Raw genomic sequence first — 25076 nt, forward strand, 5'->3', positions numbered from 1 at the left:
GTCGGGAGGGCTTCCCGAGGCGACTTGGAGACGCCGTCGTTCTCGCCCGCTCTGCGCTCCTTCCCCGTCTCCGAGCACCGCCGCCATGGCCGCCCGGTTAGCCTCGCGGAGCGTTCGAGCGTCACTAATCCACTCCCTTTTACGACTGCAGCCTAGGCCGGCTTGGGGGCGCCGTTTCCCGGCCCGCGCGAGCAGCACAGGCCTTGGCCCAGCCATGTTGCCCAGCTCCCTGGCGCGCTGCGAGGGCTTCGTGGGAGGCCGCTGGGTGCGGGTGGCAGCCACGTTCCCCGTGCGGGATCCGGCCAGCGGCGCAGAGTTGGCCCAGGTGGCGGACTGCGGGGTGGCAGAGGCGCGGGCCGCCGTGAAGGCCGCCTACGTCGCGGGAGCCGCTTGGAGCGCAGTCTCCGCCAAGGTGAGGGGGTGCCGTCCTGCACAGCGGCCTCTCTCCTGAGGGCCGGGGCGCGCTTGGCGAGAGATGGCGGGGAGAGAGTTGTCTCTGCTGTCCTTGGTGGGGGAAGGAAGATGGGTGGCATCTGTGTGAGGGAGGATTGGAGGGGCACGCCCTCCTTTAAGCCCCTTCCGTCAAAAGTTGAAATGTTATGGGAAATTCTCCGAAATTCACTTTTTTAGACATAGCTATTGATTTCTCTTATTCTCTCTCCCTCCCCCCTCTTTTAAGAGCAACATTTTCCTTGCATTTCTCTTCAGTGAGAAATCAAGGCTCCTTTTGTAACTTCAGCCCTTGCAGTGGTTTTATGTTATACGCCCCAAGGTGATACTCTAGCAGGAAGGCTTGGGAAGACATTGCCTGCCTCTGAGCATCTGCAGAGTGAAATTCTGAGATTTTGCAGAACCTTCCTTCCTACCCCTCCTTTCTTCAAATTTCTCTTTGATCAAAAAGGAACTGGGACAGAAAATGACTCAAAATTCATAAAAAGAGGAAAAGAAAAGGATTGTTGAATTTCAGGAAGAAAATGGGTAAAGGGGAATTAAGAAAATTTCTCTTAACAACCCTAGACAAAAGCCAGGGTGAGGAAACTGAGCCAGGTTGTCAACTTACGAAGCATTTGCTGCAATGCCTCCCACCAGGGCTATAATGAGCAGATGATGATATTTAGTGCCAAGAAATGTATCACTTTGTTGAGTTTTTTCAATGTCCCACCTCTGTTAAAATCTCAGGAGCAGGCCAGGGAAGAAGTTTTCTGGTCATTTGGCAGCCTTGGCTGGGAGACACTTGCTACTTGGTGGGAGAGGGGCCACTGCAGCCAAGAGCTCCTAAGCTAGCCCCAAATCTTGTCTCAAAGCTGTGCTCCAGTTCTGGAACACATACAAAGAAATAAGAGTGTTGGTTGTTGGGGGTTTTCCGGGCTGTCTTGCCGTGGTCTTGGCATTGTAGTTCCTGACGTTTCGCCAGCAGCTGTGGCTGGCATCTTCAGAGGTCTCTGTCTTTTGGTGCTACACCTCTGAAGATGCCAGCCACAGCTGCTGGCGAAACGTCAGGAACTACAATGCCAAGACCACGGCAAGACAGCCCGGAAAACCCCCAACAACCATCGTTCTCCGGCCGTGAAAGCCTTCGACAAAATAAGAGTGTGTCTGTGCATAATTTCAGATGAGTAGCTATGTTATGCTGTACTATCAAGATAAAACAGGAGTCCGGTGGCACTTTGAAAGGCATACAGTAACTTTTGTTAGTCTCCAGAATGCCTCTGTACTCTGTGTAAGTGCAGAATGCTTTCTTCTAATTAGCAAGTTATCCCAGACTGCTTTCAGATATCTGGGATTCAGAAGCAAACTTATCGGGGTGGGGTGACAGTGCAGGGTTTTTTAAGACAGACTTCCATGTTGCTATATTTGAGAAATTAACTACTGAATATGGTGATGTGTGTGCCATTTCTCCATTTCCTGGCAGACATTTACAATCAAATCTAAATTCTGAAATTAGAGGAAACACTTTACTGGCAAAAGAAAAAAAGGAAGGAGTTATGTATTAATACTTATTTTCGCCCAGAGGTACAGAACTTGTTGCGCTCACTCAAGGCATGAAGAAGAAAGAGTATACATACTATTTATGTATTTCTGTTTTTATGGAAAAGAGATTGGTTGCTGCACTCATCACTTGCAGCTCTTTCCCATTGCTCAGTGTATGCTTAGTCCTTGGAATTTCTGCTGTGGGTCTGCTGTATTGAGACATTTGTGGCCCTGTGGAAACTTAGGTCCTTGGGCAGATCTAACAGAATAGCTGTGAGCGAAAGAGATGTTTCACAGCATTGTTGAAAAAACAAGGTTAAAGGCTGTAAAATATTTTGCAACTTTGATGTTTAAGGAAATACTTCTTTAGTCAATGAATAGTTAAATTGTGGGATTCAGTGCCAGTGGACACAAAGATGGCCACAAGCATTGATGGCTTTAAAAGGAGGTTAAACAGATTCATGGAGGATATATCCATCAATGGCTACTAGCCAAGTGGGTAAAGGGAACCTCCATATTCAGAGGCAGTAGAATTCTGAACCCCAGTGTTAGGAAGCCTCCAAGTCCTGTTTACGGGACCTCCAGAGTAAATGTTTGGCTGCTGGGAAAGAAGATACTGGATGGGATGAACCACTGGTCTGACCTAGTAGGGCTCTTCTTATGTTGAGTTATAAGCAATAATAACATTGAATTGAGGACAGCTTTATTGTAAAGTGTTAACTGCTAAAATATTGTTTCTTATTCAGGAAAGAGGTGCTTTGCTTCGTAAATGGTATGATTTGATGATAGAAAATAAAGAGGACCTTGCCAAGATAATTACCGCAGAAAATGTAAGTATGCATGAGGAAAATATATTCCTGGAACTGTGATTAAGGCCTCTTCCACATGATGAATTTTACATTGGGCTTCCTGCATATTCGGCCCATGAAGATCAGACCTGCTTTATACATTGGTTCTGGCCCCATACTGCTTCAGTTCTTTAATTCTGCACTTTGAGAGAATCAAATCGATGTCTGTTTTTCATTTCTGCACTAGAAAAATGCCCTGATTCTGCTGTGAGCTTTCTGGGAGAAGATGGCATGTCAGCTTTTTTATCAGTTTTTTTTTTTAATCTTTAGCGTATGCATAGCAATGTTATAATGTTTGGACATTAGAGGGGTTATATGGCTGAGGTACTCTGGTGGGAAACTGTTTTGAAATATTAAGCAGGATTCAGGGCTCCTTGCAGAGTTTTTATGTTAGCCATCATAGTGTTTCCCACCCAGCATTGCAAACTCTTAGTATTTTTTGTTGTTGTTGAAACAGCAATGCTGCAGTGTTAGTGTTTTTTAAAAATTTAAAAACAGGAAAAACAAAGCCAGCAGTACACCTGAGAAGACAATTTACTGTCAAACCTTTGGCAGTTAAATGCATAGCACATAACATTATGGCTTTTTTAAAGTGTGAAGGCCAAGAGTGGCAAGAGAAGAAAGGAGAGGAAAGGGTGTTCAAGCTGTTGTTCAACCAATCAGGATGCAGGAAAGGCTGAAAGGCAGGTCCAAGGCTTACCCTAGAGAAAACATTCTGCATTTAAAAAAGCCGCCTTTACTTCAAGAAAAAAAATCAGAGTATGTGAGCAAGGAGAGAGGCTGCAGAAAAGCCAGGGAAAGATCAGTTCTGCAGCAGATGCAGCCTTTTTCTGTGCAGAACACAAAGTCTGGGATGCAAATTAGAGATTGAATTGGGGTATTTTGACCACGCGTACAGAACTTGGAAGATATATCAAAGCTGTATGGGTCCAGAATTGGCAAAAAAAAGCCCTGTGCGGAAAAGACCTAAGTTTCCTAAAAGGTGGATTGAGGCAGCTGGTGGGTACAATTTAGATACTCTTGTATGTTACTTTGTGTCTTACTAGATATACTGTAATATCCTCCACATGCTTATTCAAACTCTCTTGTAAGATTGTTTGCGATCATTTTTTTAAGCTTCCTATGTGGATTTTTCCATTCTGAATGTATCATAGGGGAAACCACTCAAAGAAGCTCTAGGCGAAATTCTGTACTCTGCTTCTTTCTTGGAATGGTTTGCTGAGGAAGCGCGGCGGACTTACGGTGACATCATTCCATCTTATGCAAAAGACCGAAGAATTCTAGTACTAAAGCAGCCAGTGGGAGTTGCTGCTATCATTACACCTGTGAGTTCAAATGATTGTTGAAGCTGAACTTTTGTTCTTAGTATTCTGCATAGATTACAGTGATCTGTGCTTGTTATATTAAAATTCTGTGAAATTAAAACTCAGATTTTTTAGCATGAAATGTTGCAAATAAGTAAATACAACTTAATTTGCAGAGGTGTGATCAGTAGACTCTACTGCCTTTAACTGCATACATTGTTTTTCAATATAGTGGAATTTTCCAAGTGCGATGATTACACGGAAAGTGGGTGCAGCTCTGGCAGCTGGCTGTACAGTGGTGGTTAAACCAGCAGAAGATACCCCTTTATCTGCTTTAGCCCTTGCTGAGGTAAGATTTTGGTAGTGATTAGTGAGGGAGCACCTTCTTTAGTAGGATTCTGGACAATGGGCAGTTAAGGGACTTTCACATATAGTTCTTTACCAACACTACCAAATTAAATACGCTGTTAGAGTTAAAAGCAAAATACTAAACTCACAATGTGGTTTTTGACCATTATTAGAAGTATCCGCCATTATTAATTCTGTTTACCTTTCATGGTATAAATGTTGCTTTGTTTCATTTGTTAATAACATCTGCTTGGAGAGGAGTAGGATTTGAGTCCAGTGGCATCCTAGAGACCAACAAGATTTTCAGAGTGTAAGCTTTTGAGAAACAGAACTCCCTTCTTCAGGCAGGAGTAGGAATGGATATCCCTGAGCTTTTATATCCCAGCCAAAGGTGGGTGGGATGTTACACGGGAGGGCATCAGGATATAAAGGTACAATGTAGCTTGATTAGAGCAGAAATTGGCATCTCTAGTGAGATAAGAATCCTAAATCTGTTCAGTCCTGAGGAGGTGGGGTCCGTTGTTCTGAATTCATGAAATGAATTCCGTTTCAGCAATCACATGTTGTAATCTCCCTTTGAAGTTTCTCTGTTTGAGGACAGCTACTTTTACATCAGCAGTGGAATGTCCTAGAAGATTAAAATGTTCTCCCACTGGTTTTTGAGTGTTGTTATTTCTAATGTCAGATCAGATTTCTGCCCTAATCAAGTAAGATTGTACCTTTACATCCGAATGTCTTCCTTTGCAGCACCTCTCCCATCTAATCATCCTATTATTATAATACTTTTCAAAATGTTTTCTGATATCATACATTTACTGTTTATCATTGCAGCTTGCAAATCAGGCTGGAATTCCTGCAGGAGTATACAATGTTATTCCATGTTCCAGACAACAAGCAGCAGCAGTTGGGGAAGTGCTGTGCACTGATCCCTTGGTAGCCAAAATCTCTTTTACTGGATCAACAGCTACAGGAAAGGTACTCTTTGTGTATGTCTCAGGAATTGCACACTAGGCTCATAAATCTTCCCTAAGTTATAGGTAAAATAATTCTCAAAGGTGTTTTGGAATAAAGGTGTATAGGCTTTCATATGTGGGTGGCACAGGTGTATGATACAGCAAGAGGTGTGTGATACAGCAACCTTGCCAACACTAAGCTAGTCTGGGAAAGCTCAGAGCCTGAACTGGAGACTTGAAAACATCATTTATGCTGTCGTGAGTTCTGTGATGCAAGATATAAATGCTATTAAAATTACATAGTTCCTTTAATTGTTTGGACAAAGCAGAAGGGAAACATATAACCAGTTTGCCTTTGTCAATTTTTATTGAAATTAATGGTTTTCTCTAAGAGCAGATTTCTTGGAATCAGTTTTTTCTTCTAGAATTTTTTTGGCCTCTTATAAGAAATAATTTTAGCTCATTAAAGTAGGCACAGAGTTTTATGTGAACAGTAGAAAATGATGCTATTGGAAGGGCTTCAGCAAAATGATTGTGAATGGAAAGACCTTGGATGCTGTGGGATTGGGTTTAGATCTAATCTCTAGCAGTTTGAGCTATCTGCTAGAGATTGCAGCCGCATGCTTGTATTTCACACTTGTGTCCAAAGGCCATTGAGATCATTATTTTTTTTCATTTATGTGATGTATTCGATCTTACCATGAGAGGGCAGTTATGTGAATAGTTATCCTGAAATAAATGTGACTTTATTTACTTTAAAGAAGTATGCATGCAGTGTCCAAGGGAAACAAAGCAGTAGGGAAATATGCAAAAGACAGAAATAATTAGTTATGTTTTAAGTAAGCTTGGAAGAAGCCCTGAAACGTTTGAGAAAGAAATTTGTTTAAGATCAGTGGATGGATTTGTAGGAATTTGTCTAAGTCCCATCTGTGACAGAGCTCTGGCTTTAGGAAGTCTGTCACCTTTGCAGATGCTCAGAAATCTTGTGTTCTTGCAGATATTGTTGCACCATGCTGCTGGCACTGTGAAGAGGGTCTCCATGGAGCTTGGAGGACATGCTCCGTTCATAGTGTTTGACAGTGCTGATGTAGACAAAGCAGTTGCAGGAGCATTAGCTTCTAAATACAGAAACTCAGGCCAGGTGAGAGCCCTTGTACTACTTCATTTAATCTTAAAATATGTATATTTTTTCTACTATTGCTGATAACTTGAGCAGTGTCCTTATATAATTCTAGTCTATGTCTTGTGCTTAGGAAAAATAAACTAAGATGCATTTGTACACCATCCATAACAATAAAAATATTTATAGGAATAAGAAGAAAGTCTGTCAGTTCGTTGCACAATTTAGAGCCAACTTGATTTTAAAAACTTATCTCATTGATTTCACTGTATCTTACTTCTAGGTAAGTGTGTTCAGGATTACATCCTGAAGTATATTTTAAATTCTTTTCTGCTGAAATTAGTGGGACTTGATTTCCTAAAGTTGGCTGGATTGTATCCTCAGTTTCTGGTTGTTTTATTCATTGATGTTATACAGACTCAGTGCTGCCCCCTATCCCCTCTTTTCTTAACTGAATATCTGGAACAATCCCTAACATTAGTTATATCATGTCACCTCTCTGATCCTCCAAGCCTTACCTTTTCCATTAAGTCTTCAGCTTGACTTCCTAATCATCATTCTCAGCTGAACTGAAGTATCTGAGTACTTACTACCCATCTTTCGTTCTTTCCCATTAGCAAGACTGACTACAAGTTATTCGGGGCAGAACCCAGTCCCCTTTTTCACTGGTATTCTGTAAAGCATGCTGTACATTGATGGCACTGAATAAATAGATCTGCAGCTCAACTAAGCTATGGTAAAATAAAGTAGAGCAGGATGTAGTCACATCCCAAATAATTTATATACAAGTAAAGGTGAAGACAGACTTTAGGAATATGGTCGAAGTTGGCCCTGAAAACAAGTGCCTTGAAATGCTGCGAATGTGGTTCATGGCACTTCTACCATGTTACAAAGTATGTGTCTGTACTCTATGTGCCAGGGTTAATAAAAATATGTTTTAAATTATTTAACTCTTGTGTTTCTCAGTAATATTTCTGAATGTCGGACCAGGCAGTGGGAGCCAAGTGAAAATTCTAGGAAAGTTAACATTAGAGGTTGGTTTTGAAAGCAAGAGACAAATTCTGGATATTCAGGCACGACAACTTGTTCCCCAGTTGCCTTAACTTGGAGGATAATACTTTTTAAGTTTGCTTTTTTAATCCTTTTAGAAACCATTCTTATAGCGCAGACATTTCTTTCCTGCTTGTTCTCTGCATCTTCAGCATTCTTAGATGCCTCAGTTTCCAATAGGAATGTTAGTAACGAAGGCAGAAGCTAAAACGTTTATATTTAAATCAGAATTGCTTTGTAGTTAGAATGCATTCTTTTGAAAATATGGAATGATTCCCATTTATGTACTGGCAAAGAAAAGAACAGGGAAGTGCTGACACACCGTGCGGACCAACATTCTTGCTGCTCTTGAGCTTTGTTACTATTGTTTACATCCAGGAATGCTAGATGGATGTTTAAGATGCAAGGAAGGACTACACAACCAAATTACAAATCTAGTCAAGATAAGGCATACAGAGAGAGCAAAAAGCTTTATCGCAGTGAAATATCAACAAGCTGTACTGTGAATCATGAATCATAGTGGGTCATTAGCAGAAAATGTTTCTGTTTTTGTTGTCAGACCTGTGTATGTACCAACCGCTTCTTAGTGCAAAAAGGGATCCATGATGCATTTGTGGAAAAATTTGCGCAATCCATTAAGAAAGAGCTGCGTGTTGGCAATGGATTTGATGAGGGGACTACCCAAGGACCCCTGATTAATGACAAAGCTGTGGAAAAGGTAAAGATCAGCTTTACTTTTTATGTCACAGAAAAATATTAGCATATTCTGGTCATGTTTTCATGAATATTACAGTTTGACCCTGTGATCTGGAACCTTTCCTATTTTCCCTTCTCCTGCAGTAGTCCCATCTGACCTCAGAAAAGTTAATTCCTGGGGTTTTGGAACCGTATGAATTAATAGTTGCATGAGTGGAGGAGGGGCTATGGTAGGGAAGAGGGTCAAATTGTCCTCTACACCTTATGTCAGCGTGACTCTGCTGAAGGAAGAGGCAGGAAAAGCAATTTTGCTTCTTAACCAGTCCCCACTGCATTCTCACCCCTGCACTACATGGTTTTTAGTCTGGTTCTGCAGCCCCGAGTCAATTTTTCCAGTCTGATGGAAAGGAATGCAGGAAAGATCTGAAAGTTGTCAGCACTTTCTGCTGATGTATCGCAGTATCCAGCCTGTTGTCTGTGCCTGCTTAATACTATGGAGTGTAGTTCATTCCGAAGAGTGGCCATTTCATACATGCTGTTTTAAGTCACATTTGCTATCTTCTCTCAGGTTGAGAGACACATTGATGATGCAGTTTCCCAAGGAGCATCCATAGTGACAGGAGGAAAAAGGCACAGTTATGGAAAAAATTTCTTTGAACCAACTCTGCTCAGCAATGTCACAACAAGCATGTTGTGTACACAAGAAGAGACTTTTGGTCCTTTGGCACCAGTTATCAAGTAAGATGGTATTGCTGGTCACACATCAGCATTTTTGTGTAATAACTGCAATGTGATAAACTACTTTGAACAATGCAAAGAGCTTAGGGTAAGATAAAATTCAAATATATACATGAACAGCACTTTTAAATATTATTGGGTTGTATCCACTTTATATGTTTAGATCCTAGAGGTGCACTTCTGCTCATGAGGACTTCTTCTCTGAGCAGAAGGGCAACTTGTATTATTTTTAGTTAACTTAGAAGAGAAGATGTCTTGTCTTCCTGAAGGGTGAGCCAGTAAGTATTCTCATACATTCCATGCAGTTGCTACCTCTGACACTGTTGTAATCTTTTATAGGCAAGGGCTGGAGGGTATTTTGCAAAACAGAAGACCAAACCATACATGCCATGAGTCATGTCAGAATTTCCTGGTTCCCAAGCACTCTGGGGCCCAGCTGGGCTTGGGAACACAGCATAGAAGAGGAAGGGATTCAGTCATCCCCCCCCCCCCCGCCTGCTTGCCATTTTCCTGAGCTGAAGTGGTCATGGGGGGCTATTTGTCCCATTGTGGAGCTCCACATGCTGCATTCAGTACATACAGAACCCCACAGTGGGGCACATATGGCCCCAGTGTGAGATGGGAAGATGACATGTAGGGGGAAGGAATCAACAGAATGAGGCACCAGAGCACTTGGGAACATTAATTCCTTGATAGAACATCTGTCTATAGATAGGGTTCTCCAGCCCAATTCATAGCAGAAGTCACATGTAGTTTGGCCCAAAGTTCTGTGCTGCTTTCAAATGGACAAGATTCTCTGTGTGGCTGTCATTGCTGCTGTGAATGCAGGTGTATTCACAGTGGCAATGGAGCATCAACACAGCAGTTTCCTTCAAACTTTCCTTAACCTTGTGGCTACCATTTCCCTTCCCTTCACCAGACTGGGTTTTTTGAAAACAAGAATTGCTAGATTGCTGTTGTGAGCATGGTGTAGTGGATAGAGTGTTGGACTAGGATCAGGAAAATCTAGGTTCAGATCCCCATTCTGTCTTCCTATCTCACTGGGTGACATCAGGCAAATCACTTTCTCTCACCCTAACTTTCCTCACAGAGTAGTTATGAAGATAAAATGGAGAAGGGGAAAATGATGTAAAACATTTTGGGTCTCCATTGGGGAGAAATGTGGGGTATAACTATCCAAATAAATATAAATAAGCACCATAACATGTTATCAATCTTATTACTGTAATCTTCTAATTCCCAGTCTTCATTTTTCAAAAAGTCCCTGTCCGTTTTGGTTATGGAGTTATAAGGGAAAGAGAGCATCATGAACCTTTGCCCTTAACTCTGCAATTAAAAGGGGTAGATACTTTTTTTAAAAAAATGCTGGAACCTAACAGATTCTTACAATAGACTGCTATAATGCAAAAACATTTTAACTTTTTTTAAGTTCTCTGGTGGGGAGGAGGTATCCACGGGAGCTGAGACAAGGAAAATGGTGCCAGTGTGGACAGGACCAGGGAAGATGCAGGCTTTCAGTTTGGTGTAGTAGTTAAGAGCACGGGACTGTAATCTGGAGAGCCGGGTTTGATTCCCCACTCCTGTGCTTAAAGCCAGCTGGGTGACCTTGGGCTAGTCACGGCTCTCTCAGCCCCATCTCACAAGGTGTATGTTGTGGGGATAATAATAACATACTTTGTAAACCGCTCTGAGTGGGCATTAAGTTGTCCTGAAGGGCGATAAATAAATCGAATGTTATTATTATTTCCCATCCACACAGCAGCCCCCTCCCCAGTTTCGCTCTTATATTTCCAAAAAGATTCTACCCAATGAGGTTTGGGAAAGATCACAGCAAAACAAGGTGAAAATGTGGAACAAGATGAACCGAGGACAGTTTCGTGAATATTCCTGAAAACAGTGCTGTTGCAAGGAAACTAAGGCAAAGCAAAACTTGTATGGAAACAGCCCTGGTGTGCTAAAGTTCTGTAGATCTTTATTTAGAGAGACAGGTAGTCTGGAAAGCGCTGGGATGTTACCAAAACATAGTTGGCTTGGGGAGGGGGCGGGATAAGAGGACACAACTAAGCCTTCCATGTTATTTCATTCTTGGAGTAATCAGGATATAAATATATCCATATTGAAGCTGTTTTTCCCTTCTGTCCCCATGCTGTTCTGCAATATTTATTATTAACTTGATGAGGCAGCCCTTGAGATTTATTAACCTTCCCTAGAATTGTGGGAAACATGTTCCACTTAAAGACAGATGTTTTACTGATGCTTAAAAGCAGCAAGTATAAAATGACTATTATACTAGCAATTATGGAATCTTTTATAGGGAAGCATGCACAAAACATTGTGCGTTCTTTGGAAGAGTTCTCTAATTGCATCTTGCTTGCACTAAAACCCTTCTCTCAGTATCCAAAAAGGCAACCATTATTTTCTTATACACTGTTCATATTATTTCTATTTTTCAGGTTTAATACAGAGGAAGAAGCTCTTGCCATAGCAAATTCAGCCAATGTGGGCTTAGCAGGTATGTCCATCCTACAAGGTACCCATGTGAAGAAACAAGAAGTCAAGATGTGGCCTAGTTTGAGTTCATAAGCTTAAGCACTTGCATGAGAACTTGAACCAAGCCTGATCTTGACTCATGATTTATTTTAAGAAGAGGAATAAGAGTTTTCCCCCAGAGGTTTAGGCTAGAAAACGTTGTCTTACTGTGTTCCATTTAATGACCCAATTCGCAGGTTATTTCTACTCTCGGGACCCTGCTCAGATTTGGAGAGTTGCAGAGCGATTGGAGGTTGGAATGGTTGGTGTCAATGAAGGAATTATGTCTGCTGTAGAGTGCCCTTTTGGTGGCGTAAAGCAATCTGGACTTGGAAGAGAAGGTTCAAAATACGGTATCGATGAATATTTGGAATTAAAGTATGTTTGTTTTGGAGGTTTACAATAGCCATTATGAGTATGAAACAGATGTAAAACTAGATTATGTTTTGAAGCATTCATAAGTGATGTACATAAATACTGAGGTCTCCTCCCCTTAAAATGAATATGTTTACGCAATGATGTTTATACCTAGAATTGTGGCAGTGTATCACAACACAAATTCTGGTATTACATTTGTGTCTGAAGGTTTGTAGGAATATAGATCTGCTTTCGGTACTGTCTTTATCATAACACAGGGAAGAACAGCAATTCTTTATTGATCTTTACTCTGAAGAATTTTGAGATTTTTGCTAATTTAGGTCCATTTGGAGGGGGCAGAGAAGAAGAGATGTGTTTCTACCTTTTCCTCTTATATGTGAAACAGTTGTCTTAAATAATAGTGCCAAAATCTGAATTATTTTTTTTCAAATGTTAGACTTCTTTCTGATTGCCTGTCTAAAGGCTACTACTGAGAGAACATTTGATGCTCACAACTATAATCTCATCACTATTGTCATGTGATATCTGGAACTAAATGTCTTTGTAAACATGTGTAGAGTCTCTCAGAGTATCTTCCTGTTGTTTATGATAGTTCTTGATCCAGCGCTCCAAAGAAACCTGTGATTTGTGCTTACTAGCTGAACTTTGAGATCAAATGTTGTATATTTATACAATGGCACAAAGGTATGAGCCTCGGCTGTTGCAGTTTATCTGGCTTGGTGTCTACCCAGTGAAAAAATGTGTACTTGTACCCTTAGACTCTCCAAAGATACCCTCATGACACAAAAGGGGATCTTTAGAAGTTGGTGGAATAATTTTGTAGATAAGCACACAATACCCATATGCACAAATGGTCTTTGGACCTGTATGCACTGGAAGAATTGGTTTTAGCTCAAATGCCAAAATACGAGGGCTCTTGCTTCCCTAAAACCCTTCCTGTTGCATTACTGTTCTGGCTCCTGTTACTGCCCTTGAAGGTCTGATAAAATTCACTTTCAAGTAATTTCTGTCTGAAAGACTTTTTGCCCCCTTCTTGATCTTGCTGCTCATTCTAGAGATGTACTGACGGCCAGCAATAGGAGCTTTAATCTTAGGTAGGCAAAAACCTCACAAGGACAAAAGGAGTTAAAGGACAAGGAAGGACTTGAGGAGCTTCCTACTGATAAAAGTAGCAGTGCAGTATATACTTAGAATCCAATCAAGATGTGGTGTGATTCAAGCTCATGATCACATAAATTTAAATAGCCTAATGTAGATGTTGCATCAAGTCCTCTTTGTGTTAATAGCTAATTCTTTATATGGAAGACTTTAGTAGAACTGAGACATGTTACCATAGCTGTCTTAAACTGAAAAGGTATTCTATTACCTGCTTTATTCTATATTGTTTAGCAAAACTTCGTAACGAGTTCTGTCTTTTAAGCTCCTTTGCTATTGTCAAATATGTCCTGGATCCAAAGAGCTGCTTCAGATGAACCAGGTGGCTTCCCCAAATGTGTGGTGAATGTGCCTTTTTAAAAAAATGCTAATATCCATGTGATCAAGAGCTCCATGCTAATATCACTATCTATGTTTGAGACTTCCCTAGATTTATGAAGTGATCTGCAACGCAGCATGGGGAGCTCTTCAGGAAACACTTGTTGAAACCTCTTTGGGTACATGGGACTAGTTCTGTGGTTCTTTGGATCCTAGCTTTTTTTCTTGTTGAATCTAGAACGAGTTCTAGTTGAATCTAGTATAAGAGTTACTGCCTTTGCTAGAGACAGAAAGCTAGGGTCGGATCCCTCGTTTTTACTCTCAGCTAATTCTCCTTATTACAGTCCCTATTTTACATGCTCTTCTATCCATCCAGATCCCATGATCTCCAGCAGAACCTTTTTTGGACCCCTCACCTCCTTTTTACCAGCAGAAAAGTTACTTGGACCAACCTCTAAATTATAGCATTTCATAGAATTCTGGGTGGGGGTCGGGGGGAACATATCCTAGTACAAATTGCTGCTCTTTAGAGAAAAAAAATATCACAGTGTACCAGATACTTGATCTCCTGCTAACGAACTGTGAGAGGCTCAAATAAACCATTATGGGACTGAGTGGTGAATGCCTGTTTACAGTATCTTTCTTTGCTGCGCTCTTGCATCCATGCGGGTGAGGACTTGACGTGGCTGGAAATGGGCATGGCCTAGCTTTTTCATCCAGATGCCATAATTATTAGAGTATATCAAAGTCACTGAGGCTCTCAATGCTATTCCCTGACAGTATTCAGTGCAGTTCCCAACTCTTAAGGGAGATAGGAGCTAAACACACAACAACAATTGCTTTCTCATGGGGACAGCTAAAAGGTTAGTTCAAATACTTGCATTCTGGCCCCAATGGGCTGATCTTCTAGTGTTGTTGAAAAGTCTATAAATGACTATTACAGCCCAACATTTGAAGGTGATAAGATAATTCAAGTTTGCAGTCCATGTATGGTGTGAATGAGCCTCCAAAGCCTTTTCATTTGAAGTGGGAAAATGGTTGGGAGAATCTGTTCTCAGACTATTCTTCTCTTGTGGTAGTTGGTAAACATTTGATGTGTAAAAAATACAGTTTGAAGCATCTAAAAGCACAACCCCCCTCCCAAAAACCTATGGATAAAATATGTTCAAATCTTGTCAATGGGCTTTTCTGGAAGAATACAGTTAAGTGTGTGTGAGAAACAAACGTTGACAGTATGTAACACAAGATAATCCATTCCTAACCATTCATTTTGACTAAAAAAATTTATGGGCGGAACAGATTGGTTTTAATATTTGTATGTATATGTCTGCATAAAAATGTGTCACTGTTTGAGCGTTTTATACTGTAATTCCTTAGTGGAAAGAGCTCCTTGAATTCTTATATTGATGTTCTTTCCCCAAGCAGTGTTTAACATGTATTTCTAATAGACAGCTTTTAATGAATACAATAAATATCTAACTTGTTTTGAAGTCTGTTGACATCCATATTTATTCAACAGTTAATTAGCTGTGATCTGCAAGCCTATTTTTCAGTTAAATCTGTTAGATTGATACGAACTTACGCACAAAATGGAAAAGCCATTGTCTTTTGGCAGCCTGAGTTCTGTTGGTGAAGGAGAACGGACGCCATTCGTATCATTACTGGAGTTCTCAGCAGATGTAAGGCCAAGAAAACTAATGCTGAACTATATTTCAAGAAGCATTAGTTCATCTTCGTTCTTCTGTGCCTCCACACATGGGGACTGCGCAGGCGCAGGCCAGCCGCCGGAGAATTTTCTAGAGCTTCCATGGCTCCGAAGGGGCCGTTTGTCGCGCGCCTCAGCGACCGTTTTCCCGCCCAAACGGTCACGTGATCCTCCAGCGACCAACGGCCCCTTCCCTCAGTTCTCTTCTTGCCGCCGCTTGGAGAGAACGTGAGCTTCGTTGCTCTGTGCTTTTTGTGCTTCGTGCCTTTCTCTAACTGATTGCTTGGCTTTGACTTCGGACTTCGTGACCTCGACTATTCTTCGGATCTCGCTTTGGACTTTGACGTGGACTCGGTAATTTGACTCGGACTGTTTTTGACCCTTCTTTCGCGTGCCTCTGAAGATGGCCTCTACGGCTCTCTTCAAGCATTGCCTGCAATGCCACACTAAAATGGCCAAATCCGATGGCCATGATTTATGCCTTTTTTGCTTGGGGGAGACCCACAATGTCTCGGCCTGTAGGATCTGCCAGGGTTTCACCAGCAAGGCCCGGCAGGATCGCAAGGCCCGGCTAAATTCCTCGCTGTGGCAGAAGGTCATGTCTGAGGGAACCCTGTTACCTCCGTCCAAGGCCGGCCCTAGCCCCTCTGCCGAACGGCAATCAAGAGCTGGCTCAGTGGCCTCCGCGAGGTCGGGGTCGAAACCGCGTCCCCCGAGTGCCTCGGCGTCGAGAGCGGCCTCTCCAGCGCAGGGACCGGCGCGGCCGCCCCGTAGCGCGTCATCCACCAGGTCGGATCCGAGACCGGCATCGGAACCGAGGATCCTGGTACCGAGTCCCCGATCGGAACCGACGACCGGCTCGATTCCGATAAAGTCTAAGAGGTCGAAGCCGAGGTCCCCTTCGAAGGCGAGGAGCGCGTCGGTTCCGAGGTCTTCTTCGGAACCGGCGAAGAAGAAGAAGAAGACCAAACATCATCGGTCGCCGCATCCCGCTCCCCAGGAGGAGGTCATCGTGCTTCCTCACACGCCTTCCCCTCATCTGGGTTCCCCCGAACCAGAGGAACTCTCCGTGCCGGTGCCGGATCCGATGGCCTTCGAGACGGTGCCCGCAGAGTTCTCGTCGGGGCCGGAGCCGAGCCCGCGCCGTCGGAGCCGACCATCTCCTGCCCTTCGGTCGCCGAGATTGGAACCGAGCCCGTCTCCTCATCGTGGCCGTCCATCTCCTGCCCGTCCATCTCCACCTGCTGCCGGTCGTGAGCGACGTCGGTCCGGGGACAGTGTCCGCTCCGCCCGGTCCACTGCGTCCCGACATCGACAGGCCTCTTACCTTCCCTCACCGTACCATTGCCACTGGGAAGGGGCACCTGCCGGTTTCTCCATGTCGGAACCGAGGCCTTCGACATCAAGGCCAGCGTGGGCTCCCCCTCCAGTCCAGGTTGAGGAATCCCAGCTCGGTTCCGATGAGGGGGAAGTGGAGAGCCTTGGCGACTACCAATCGGAGTCCTGGTCCGAACCGTCGCCAGCTGAGGATCTGGTGCCATCTGCAGGCTCACCATTCGAGGACCTCCGCATCTACTCCAACCAGATGGCAAGGATGGCTCAGGCTCTCGAGATGGATATCTCTTCGGCAGTCCCCCAGACCAAGGACAAGCTCCTCAAGCGGATCTACGGGGATAATCCGGCGTCCGTTGGCTTCCCCATGCTCGAGGGTATTGAGGAAATCGTGGAGAAGGTGTGGAAGGTGCCCTGTGATCAACCTCCAACATCTAAGAGGATCGAGCAGCTTTATAAGATCAAGCAGGGCACCTGGCCGGCGTTGGTGAAGCACCCTCCACCTTCATCCTTGGTCACGGAGGAATTCAACCCCCGACGATCGGGTCATTCCTCGGTGCCTGCCGATAAAGAGGGCAAGAAGCTTGATGCCATGGGCAGGCGCCAGTACATCGTCGCTTCGCTGGGTCTGAGGATTGCCAACTACCAGACCATCATGGCAGGGTACCAACTGTACCTCTGGGAGAAGTTGGCGTCCTATACCCGAGATCTCCCACCTGAGCAGAAGGCTGTCGTCTCCCTGCTACAAACAGAGGCTGTCCGGCTGTCTAAACAGCAAATGAATGCTGGGAGCCACGCTGCTGACACTGCTGCTAGAGGGATGGCTTCGGCAGTGGTCCTCAGGCGCCACTCCTGTCGCAAGAGGTGCGTTCCAGGGTAGAGAGCATGCCCTTTGAAGGGGACTCGCTGTTTTCCAAGTCCACCGACGAGACCCTGAAAAAGAAAAAAGAGGACAGACAGACGGCGCGGTCCTTGGGTCTGGCTCCTGCGGACAAGCCCTCCTCCAGGCCACGGTACGCTCCCCGGTCCGGCCCTTACCACTACCAGGGCAGATACCAACAGCAGCGGCCGGGCTACCAGCAGTATCCTGCCTACCAGCAGCGGCCTTACCCTCCAGCACAACAGCAAAGGAGGCGTCGGCCCTTCAAGCCTCGCCCGGCACAACAACCGGCCCAGCAGAGATCAGCAGGGCGCCGGGAGGCAGTACTGACGGGTCACGCCAGCTGTATCCCCGAACTTTTCGGACAGACTGAGTCCACTCCTCTCTGAGTGGGAGTCAATAACATCTGACTCATGGGTCTTAACTATTGTTGAACTGGGATACGGGCTGGAGTTCGTTGAGCTGCCTAGATGCAGTTCACCCCTGACAGCTGTCAATAACACTATGGCCGAGCTGGATGCGGAGATCGTGTCGCTCTTGGCCAAGGGTGCTGTGGAAGAATTGCCCTATGAGGACTCTGTAAAGGGATTCTTCTCTAGGTTCTTCTTGGTCCCTAAGAAGGATGGGGGCTTACGTCCCATTTTAGATCTGAGGGGCCTTAATGCCTTCCTCAAGGTGACCAAATTCAAAATGGTTACGTTGGCGGCTGTGATCGCCTTGCTGAAACAGGGGGATTGGTTTGCGGTTCTTGACTTAAAGGACGCATATTTTCACGTGGGGATACGGGAGGAGCACAGGAAATAACTGAGCTTCGTTTACCGGCAAAGGGTTTTCCGGTATAAGGTGCTCCCCTTTGGCCTGTCCACTGCCCCACGAGTGTTCATGAAATGTATGGCCCCTGTGGTTTCCTTCCTGCGGGAAGAAGGCTGTACCATTTTTCCGTACCTCGATGACTGGCTCATCGTGGCTGAATCGGAGTCTAGGCTGGTGCAGGACATTGGCTTGGTACTTAGCACTTGCCAACGCCTGGGGCTCCTGGTGAACCTTGAGAAATCCAAACTGGTGCCCAACTGCAAAGTGTCCTACATTGGTGCACTGTTAGACTCTGTGGAGGGTAAGGCCCTGCTCCCTTTGGAGAGGGCCCGGTCCCTAAGGGGTCTAGTGTCCATGTTTAAAAGGAACCGGTTCCAGTCTGTGCGCACTATCCAGTGCTTACTAGGGCATATGGCAGCAGCCACCTCTGTGGTGCCCTTTGCCAGGCTGCGTATGCGTCCGCTCCAGAACTGGTTTGTGCGGAGGTACGATGCTCTGCTGCACCCTCCGTCCCTCAAATTCTCTATCCCGAGGGTCATCCTCTCCTCCTTGGACTGGTGGCTGTCTGATGACAACTTGTTTAGAGGGACCCCTTTTGGGTATCAGCACCATGACGTCACGGTTACCACTGATGCCTCTCTGTTGGGATGGGGGGCTTACTGTGGTGATGTGTCTGTGCAGGATGTCTGGTCTGAGAGGGAAAAGACCCTCCATATCAATGTGCTTGAACTAAGGGCCATTCGTTTCGCACTTGTGTCTCTTACAGCACTGCTGAGAAATCGTCAGGTCTTGGTGCAGACGGACAACACGACTGCCATGTACTACGTGAATCAGCAGGGGGGCACAGTGTCCATGGCCCTGTGCCGGGAAGCCACGCTCACTTGGCAGTGGGCTATCAGGAACGGCGTGTCGCTTCGTGCTATACACGTGGCTGGGTCAGACAATGCCCGGGCAGATGCCCTCAGCAGGGTCCCTTTGCTGGACCACGAGTGGGAACTGAACGTAGAGTGCGTTGGGCCGATCTTCCAGATGTGGGGTCATCCAGTGATAGACGTGTTCGCCACTGCGGCGACCACCAAGGCCCACACGTTCTGTTCCAGGGCAGGGAGCGACCCCCTCTCTATTGGGGATGCCTTCCAGTTTACGTGGACGCAGGGCTTGCACTACATGTTTCCTCCATTCCCCTTGATTCCCAGGGTCCTGTGCAAAATAGAGGAGGACGGGACGGACTGCATTCTGGTGGCCCCCTTTTGGCCACGGCAGGTTTGGTTCCCGAAGCTCCTGCGGATGTCCCAACGGCAAGTCTGCCCCCTCGGCAAGACCTTCTCCTAAACGGGAGCCTAGTCCACCACGATCCCAGGAAGCTGCACCTGACGGCTTGGCGGATCGTTCCTCCCCGGTAGGCTTTACTGACGAGGTACAGAGGGTCCTCCTGAATGCTTGTCGGCCATCCACTAGGCGCGCTTATGCGGCCAAGTGGCGCAGGTTTGAACTTTGGGCACTTGCTAAAGGAGTGGTGCCTGACAGCAGTCCCTTGGGGGTTGTATTCGAGTATTTGTGCCACTTGCGTAGTATGGGCTTGAAGGTTTCCTCCCTCAAGGTCCACCTGGCAGCGATATCAGCTGCTCACACCCGAATTGAGGGTGCTACGGTGTTTTCTCACCCACAATCCCGCCAGTTCCTTAAGGGCATGTACAATCTTTACCCACCTGTGTCGGCGCCAGTGCCTCAGTGGTCACTGTCCTTGGTGCTCTCACGTCTCATGTTGCCTCCATTTGAACCTATGGCTACATGCCCCTTGGATATCCTATCCTACAAGGTAGCATTCTTGGTGGCCGTCACATCGGCCAGAAGGGTCAGTGAGCTGTCTGCACTGCGGTCTGACCCTCCCTTTCTTGTGTTTCATCCCAACAAGGTGGTCCTGCGTCCCTGCCTCGGGTTCCTGCCCAAGGTGGTGTCCGCCTTCCACCTCTCGCAGGATATCTCACTGCCTGCATTCTTTCCTCAACCTTCCTCTAGGGGGGAAAAGGCCCTTCATTCCCTAGACTTGAAGAGGGCCCTAGCCTATTACCTGGATAGGACGAAGGAATTCCGCTCCTGTCCTCACCTGTTTGTATATTTTGGGGCCAAGGACAAGGGTAACAGGGCTTCCTCACAGACCCTGTCTAGGTGGATTGTGACGGCCATTGGCAAGGCCTATTCCCTGGCAGGGGTGGCTTGCCCGCTTCATGTCAGAGCCCACTCCACGCGGTCCCAAGCATCCTCTTCGGCACTCCTCAGGGGGGTGCCCCTGGTTAACATTTGTAAAGCGGCCACATGGTCCTCTGCAGACACCTTTGTCAGGCATTACGCCGTTGATGTCAATGCGGAGCAAGATGTATCTGTGGCCAAGGCTGTCTTACACTCCCTTTTTTCCTGAGGGAGTTTTGGGATGACTTTCTTGGTGTACCTGCTGGGTACCCTTGAGTGAAAGAGTGTATATATGTACCTTGGGGTGTATATATGTAAATATTGAGTATTTATGTGTCCTTACACAGTTTTTTACATAGATGTATATATGCATATCTATTTGTTGTTGTTCTTGTTTGTTCAATAAAATTGTGTTGGACTTCACCCCCGCCTTCCTTATTGTGTGAAGCTTGGTACACTCCCATGTGTGGAGGCACAGAAGAACGAAGATGAAAACAGGGTTAACATACCTGTAACTTATGTTCATCGAGTTCTTCTGTGCTGACACACAACCCTCCCTCCTACCCCGCTGTGAACTCCAATGCACGATAATGTGATGGCTGTAACGGAAATTGGTGTTTTTAAGGTGTTATGGCTGAAGTGTGTTGGTCAAGCGGCGGCAAGGGAGAACTGAGGGAAGGGGCCGTTGGTCGCTGGAGGATCACGTGACCGTTTGGGCGGGAAAACGGTCGCTGAGGCGCGCGACAAACGGCCCCTTCGGAGCCATGGAAGCTCTAGAAAATTCTCCGGCGGCTGGCCTGCGCCTGCGCAGTCCCCATGTGTGTCAGCACAGAAGAACTCGATGAACATAAGTTACAGGTATGTTAACCCTGTTTTACCTTACATACATGTATCTTTGGTTAATTCATACAGAGAATACTGTAATTGTTTTACTTTAAATATGACACTTGGGGCAGCAGTTCAGATTATTGCAGTGCTCCTTAAGAGTTCCATTCAACCTATTGTCCATTGTACAACAAGACATCTCTGCATAGCTTGTTATTTATAGATGTTATACAGTTTAGTTTTAGGCCACATCCCAGGACAGAAAAGTACATATACACCACTTACAAACCCCATAACTGGTTCTTGCTCAAGTATGCTTTGAGCATTCTTAATAAATATTCCTCAACATGGATTCATTTATATGCATCAACTATAGATTACTGTGTATCAGTTCAAAAATCACAACCCACTGGAGCTCCTGCTAATTAGACTATTTTCCCAAGTTAGTGATAAGAGCTGTTTATTTAAATTGGCCCTAGATTGCCCCACATCACTGAAGCAAAGATATTAATTCCTCCATGGTAAATGAACTTGAAACCAGAGTGAAAATCCAGCTTTTGAATCTCATACCTTTACATTTTACTGGTAACCAGCCTTCTGATCAAGAATGTAAGGGTTTAAAAAACAAAACAAAACAACATACATACATGTAAAGGCAAACTTCCCTGTGGACTATCACTCTCCCCCAGCCCCTCCCCACTACTTCTGGCCTCGCTCATGTCTTAAATAGGAACAAGAGAAATGTCTTGGGTGATGGACAGGGGAAGGTGAGCCATAAGGATTAGCTCCCCTGCCACTTCTTAAATGTCAGAGGCAGAAAGCTGAGCAAATATAGCTGAACCCATAACACCTAATTTGGCCTTTGTACTTTCACCAAGAAGAAATGTGAAGAATATTAAAACCAGTGAAGTTTAATACATTGGATTTACTCTCAAATGGCAAAATAGTTCTACAAATTGTTGTTAAGTCAGTCTACCAATATAAACTGTAAACTAGTTTTAAAAGATGTAGAATGATTTTTGCAAACCTTTCGTTAATAAAGAGGCAGGATGTGTTTAAATTAATTTGGCAAACAGTCTTTGGGGAACAGAGCAGAATTCCATCTAATGTAGAAACCTCTTTCCAAATATGGTCAGTGAGCTAGCAAAAGGAAACCCACAAGGCCTACTGACTGCATCTAACTAAGGCCCAAACTACTCATTTTTAATATATTGTGTTTGGGAACCACTGACCTGATTATGACTCTAGACAATCACCCATATAAACTGAAGCATAATCCTGACAAAATGTCCTACTGGTAAGGAGAAGGTCTGACCCAGGATATAAGGTGACACCTGTTGTAGATAGGGTTACGCTCCCCTTTAAGGAACAGGTCTGTAGCTTGGCATTTCTGTGGGACCCAGATCTACTGCTGGAAAAGCAGGTGGCAGATGTGGCCAGGAGGGCCTTTTACCAACTTAAACTGGTTAGCTTGCTGCCACCTTTCCTGAAGATCTGGCCACTGTGGTGCATGCCCAGATTAGATTACTGCTATGCACTCTATGTGGGCTACACTTGGGAAGCATTAGGAAACATCAACTATTGCAGAATGCTTCAGCCAGGGTGTTGACTGGAGTGGGTCATAGGGACTATATCATCCAATCTTGGCCCATCTACACCAAATTTATTTCTGGGCAATATTCAAGGTGTTGACATTGACCTTCAAAGCCCTATATGGTTTGGGTTCAGCATACCTTAAAGACAGCCTACTCCCCTATGAACCTACACAACCACTGTAATGGCCCTCAGAGGCCTTGTTTCAGGTGCCCCCTGCTTTCTGAGAGAATATGTTGTTTTAGTATATGATTTTATTTGGTATATTTTAATTTGTTAGCCACCTTGGTGGTCTTTTTGAGGCAGAAAAGGATATAAATTTTGTTAAATAAAATAAATACGATTAACTACATGTGCAGGCCCCTGACAAGGCAAACAGCAAACTAATCTGTGTTGGGTTGGGAAAATGGCAGAGGGGAAGCCTGAATCCTCTTCTTCCTCTGTGCAGTGGTCTCAATGCAAATTAGGACCACATACACTTGGGAAATGAATTCCCTTCCAGCTGAAATGTAAAAATATGAGTCAAAAATCAGATTGGGGAAACCCAAGCACAAGACATCAAAAACTAAAGTCACTCGGGCCTTAGTCTATGTAAATATAAAACAAGCTGAAGACTCAGGTGACTCACAGGAGAAAGTAATGAGCACACAAAATATTAAGGTTGCTTCACAAATGACCACCTTCCTAGAGAGAACCTACACATACAGGTGTACACCTGGAAACAGCACTTTCTTACAGATGGAAATTACTTCTGTCTAGGCATACGCCTTGCACAATGTAGCCCCTGTATAATAGGAATGTTTTAACAAATTAGCTATCGGCTCTGCCAGGATTACATAAACATATAATATGGTTTGAACTGCAATGCGATAACAAAAGCAGAGTTCAGCAGCAGCATTAACTCTTTCAGTACTACTACATATATGTCTGCACCCCCTATCCAGGCATGCATCTCTCCTTTAATAAAAGCTGCTGTTGTTAATACTGTATATATTTTTAAAAATGGGAAAAGGCACAAATAGAAACTGGATGTATGAAAACAACTGAGGCTATTAGCTACACATTGCTTTTAATAACTTAGGTTAATTTGCATACTAAGTTTAAAGTGATTTCAGACAGATGCATGGTCACAGCTTGCTCTGAGAAATAAGCTCATAGGTAGCTTTCATATGTGACCCTTGCAATGCAACAGTCTTGGCTAGGACTTGATTGGAAGCTGTCCACAAGATATTACATGAATACCATCAGCAGTCATTCAGGCTTTAAACTGTTCCACATAACCCATGTGGCAAGTTAAGGTGCTTTCTCTGTATTCCTTCAACAAATATGCATGTCCGTTGAATCCATTTCCCCTTCTCCTATTCAGGAAGTGTATTGCTCCACTTGTAACATTTTAGGAAAATAAAAGGGGGAGGATCAGCACACCCTTAGTAGGTTAGGCCAACATGTCCTTTCACTGCATGCTTATTTATCTGCCCTGGAGCTGTAGCTGAAGGAGACACCATTTTTAATGGAACCATTCACGAGGTTTCTTGGGTTCTCTCTGTCCATCTTCTCTCTGCTGAAGATGGTGTCCTGATCACTGTCAAACTCAGACTCGGACACCATCAGGCTGGAATTGTGTTCTGTACTTCTGTGTTTTATACCTGTGATTAGAGAGAGTCAGCAAAAGATACTTTGAAAGAACTGTTTATTCTTTGGTTTACCAACATCTCATTCACAACATCACATTCAGAAAATCAAGTCATGTCCACCAGAATACCAAAGTGTTACAGGGCTCTGGTGTGTGCACAAAACTCTGCTCTTCTTTAAAGAGAAATACACTTTCCCTAAAATAGTGCACAAGATTCAAAGTAGGCATCCTGACCTTTTGCCAGTCATTGGCCCATCACAGAAGAGAGGCTTAAGTTATCTAAAACCAGTCAGTTCGCCTTTCTATCCAATAGTCCCATGAAAGGGAACAAGAGAGGAAAGGGAGAAAGTCTCCCTCGCCACACTGTGAGCCCACTGCCAAGAAGACCAGCTGCATAGAAATACCAACTCCCCAGGCCTACGGAACGATGCCGGGGGCTCAAGAACCTTTGTTGACATCCTTCTCAATCAGGTCATGTGCTCCCCTCAGATTGGGGCAGAGGAAAATCATGTATTAATTACTGGGAAAATGGGGCGGGGGAATACATGTATGAGTTATAAACAGTTCTAACCACGGAGATTTGAAGAATAAAAACAGTATTACCATATTTGGGCCTAAGCTCCATTCTCTCCTGGTCATCAATGTTATCCAAAATTGTGTATTTTGTTTTCTTTCTTATTTTGGTCCTCTTCCTGCT

The 25076-nt window shown here is 44.6% G+C and overlaps 2 protein-coding genes across 3 annotated transcripts in view; one reads left to right on the top strand and one right to left on the bottom strand.

Annotated features, from left to right (window-relative positions):
• The first annotated feature begins 58 nt into the window (after positions 1 to 58).
• ALDH5A1 (aldehyde dehydrogenase 5 family member A1) lies at positions 59 to 14898 on the top strand. Its single transcript, XM_054984720.1, has 10 exons — positions 59 to 412; positions 2718 to 2801; positions 3974 to 4144; positions 4356 to 4472; positions 5303 to 5446; positions 6422 to 6565; positions 8154 to 8312; positions 8859 to 9028; positions 11482 to 11540; positions 11755 to 14898. Exons 1-10 carry the CDS (start codon positions 86 to 88, stop codon positions 11961 to 11963), a joined length of 1584 nt encoding a protein of 527 aa, XP_054840695.1. The 5' UTR covers positions 59 to 85; the 3' UTR covers positions 11964 to 14898.
• An 8994-nt stretch (positions 14899 to 23892) lies between these two features.
• Positions 23893 to 25076, bottom strand: part of KIAA0319 (KIAA0319 ortholog) — a 69285-nt gene continuing 68101 nt past the window's right edge. For both annotated transcript variants that reach the window (XM_054985080.1, XM_054985079.1), the window contains exons 19-20: positions 24983 to 25074; positions 23893 to 24392 (exon numbers count right to left, since the gene is read on the bottom strand). In XM_054985080.1, coding sequence (XP_054841055.1) covers positions 24211 to 24392; positions 24983 to 25074 — 274 coding nt within the window. In that variant the 3' untranslated portion in view covers positions 23893 to 24210. The remainder of the gene's footprint in view (positions 24393 to 24982; positions 25075 to 25076) is intronic.

Source organism: Eublepharis macularius, chromosome 7 (genome assembly GCF_028583425.1).
Source record: "Eublepharis macularius isolate TG4126 chromosome 7, MPM_Emac_v1.0, whole genome shotgun sequence".
Taxonomy (NCBI): Eukaryota; Metazoa; Chordata; class Lepidosauria; order Squamata; family Eublepharidae; genus Eublepharis; species Eublepharis macularius.

Excerpts from the sequence above, each read along its gene's own strand:
- ALDH5A1 (XM_054984720.1), top strand. The coding sequence starts at position 86 with ATGGCCGCCCGGTTAGCCTCGCGGAGCGTTCGAGCGTCACTAATCCAC. Across the intron at positions 4,145-4,355 it reads TTGCTGCTATCATTACACCT|TGGAATTTTCCAAGTGCGAT; the intron begins GTGAGTTCAAAT and ends TTTTCAATATAG. Across the intron at positions 6,566-8,153 it reads AATACAGAAACTCAGGCCAG|ACCTGTGTATGTACCAACCG; the intron begins GTGAGAGCCCTT and ends TTTTGTTGTCAG.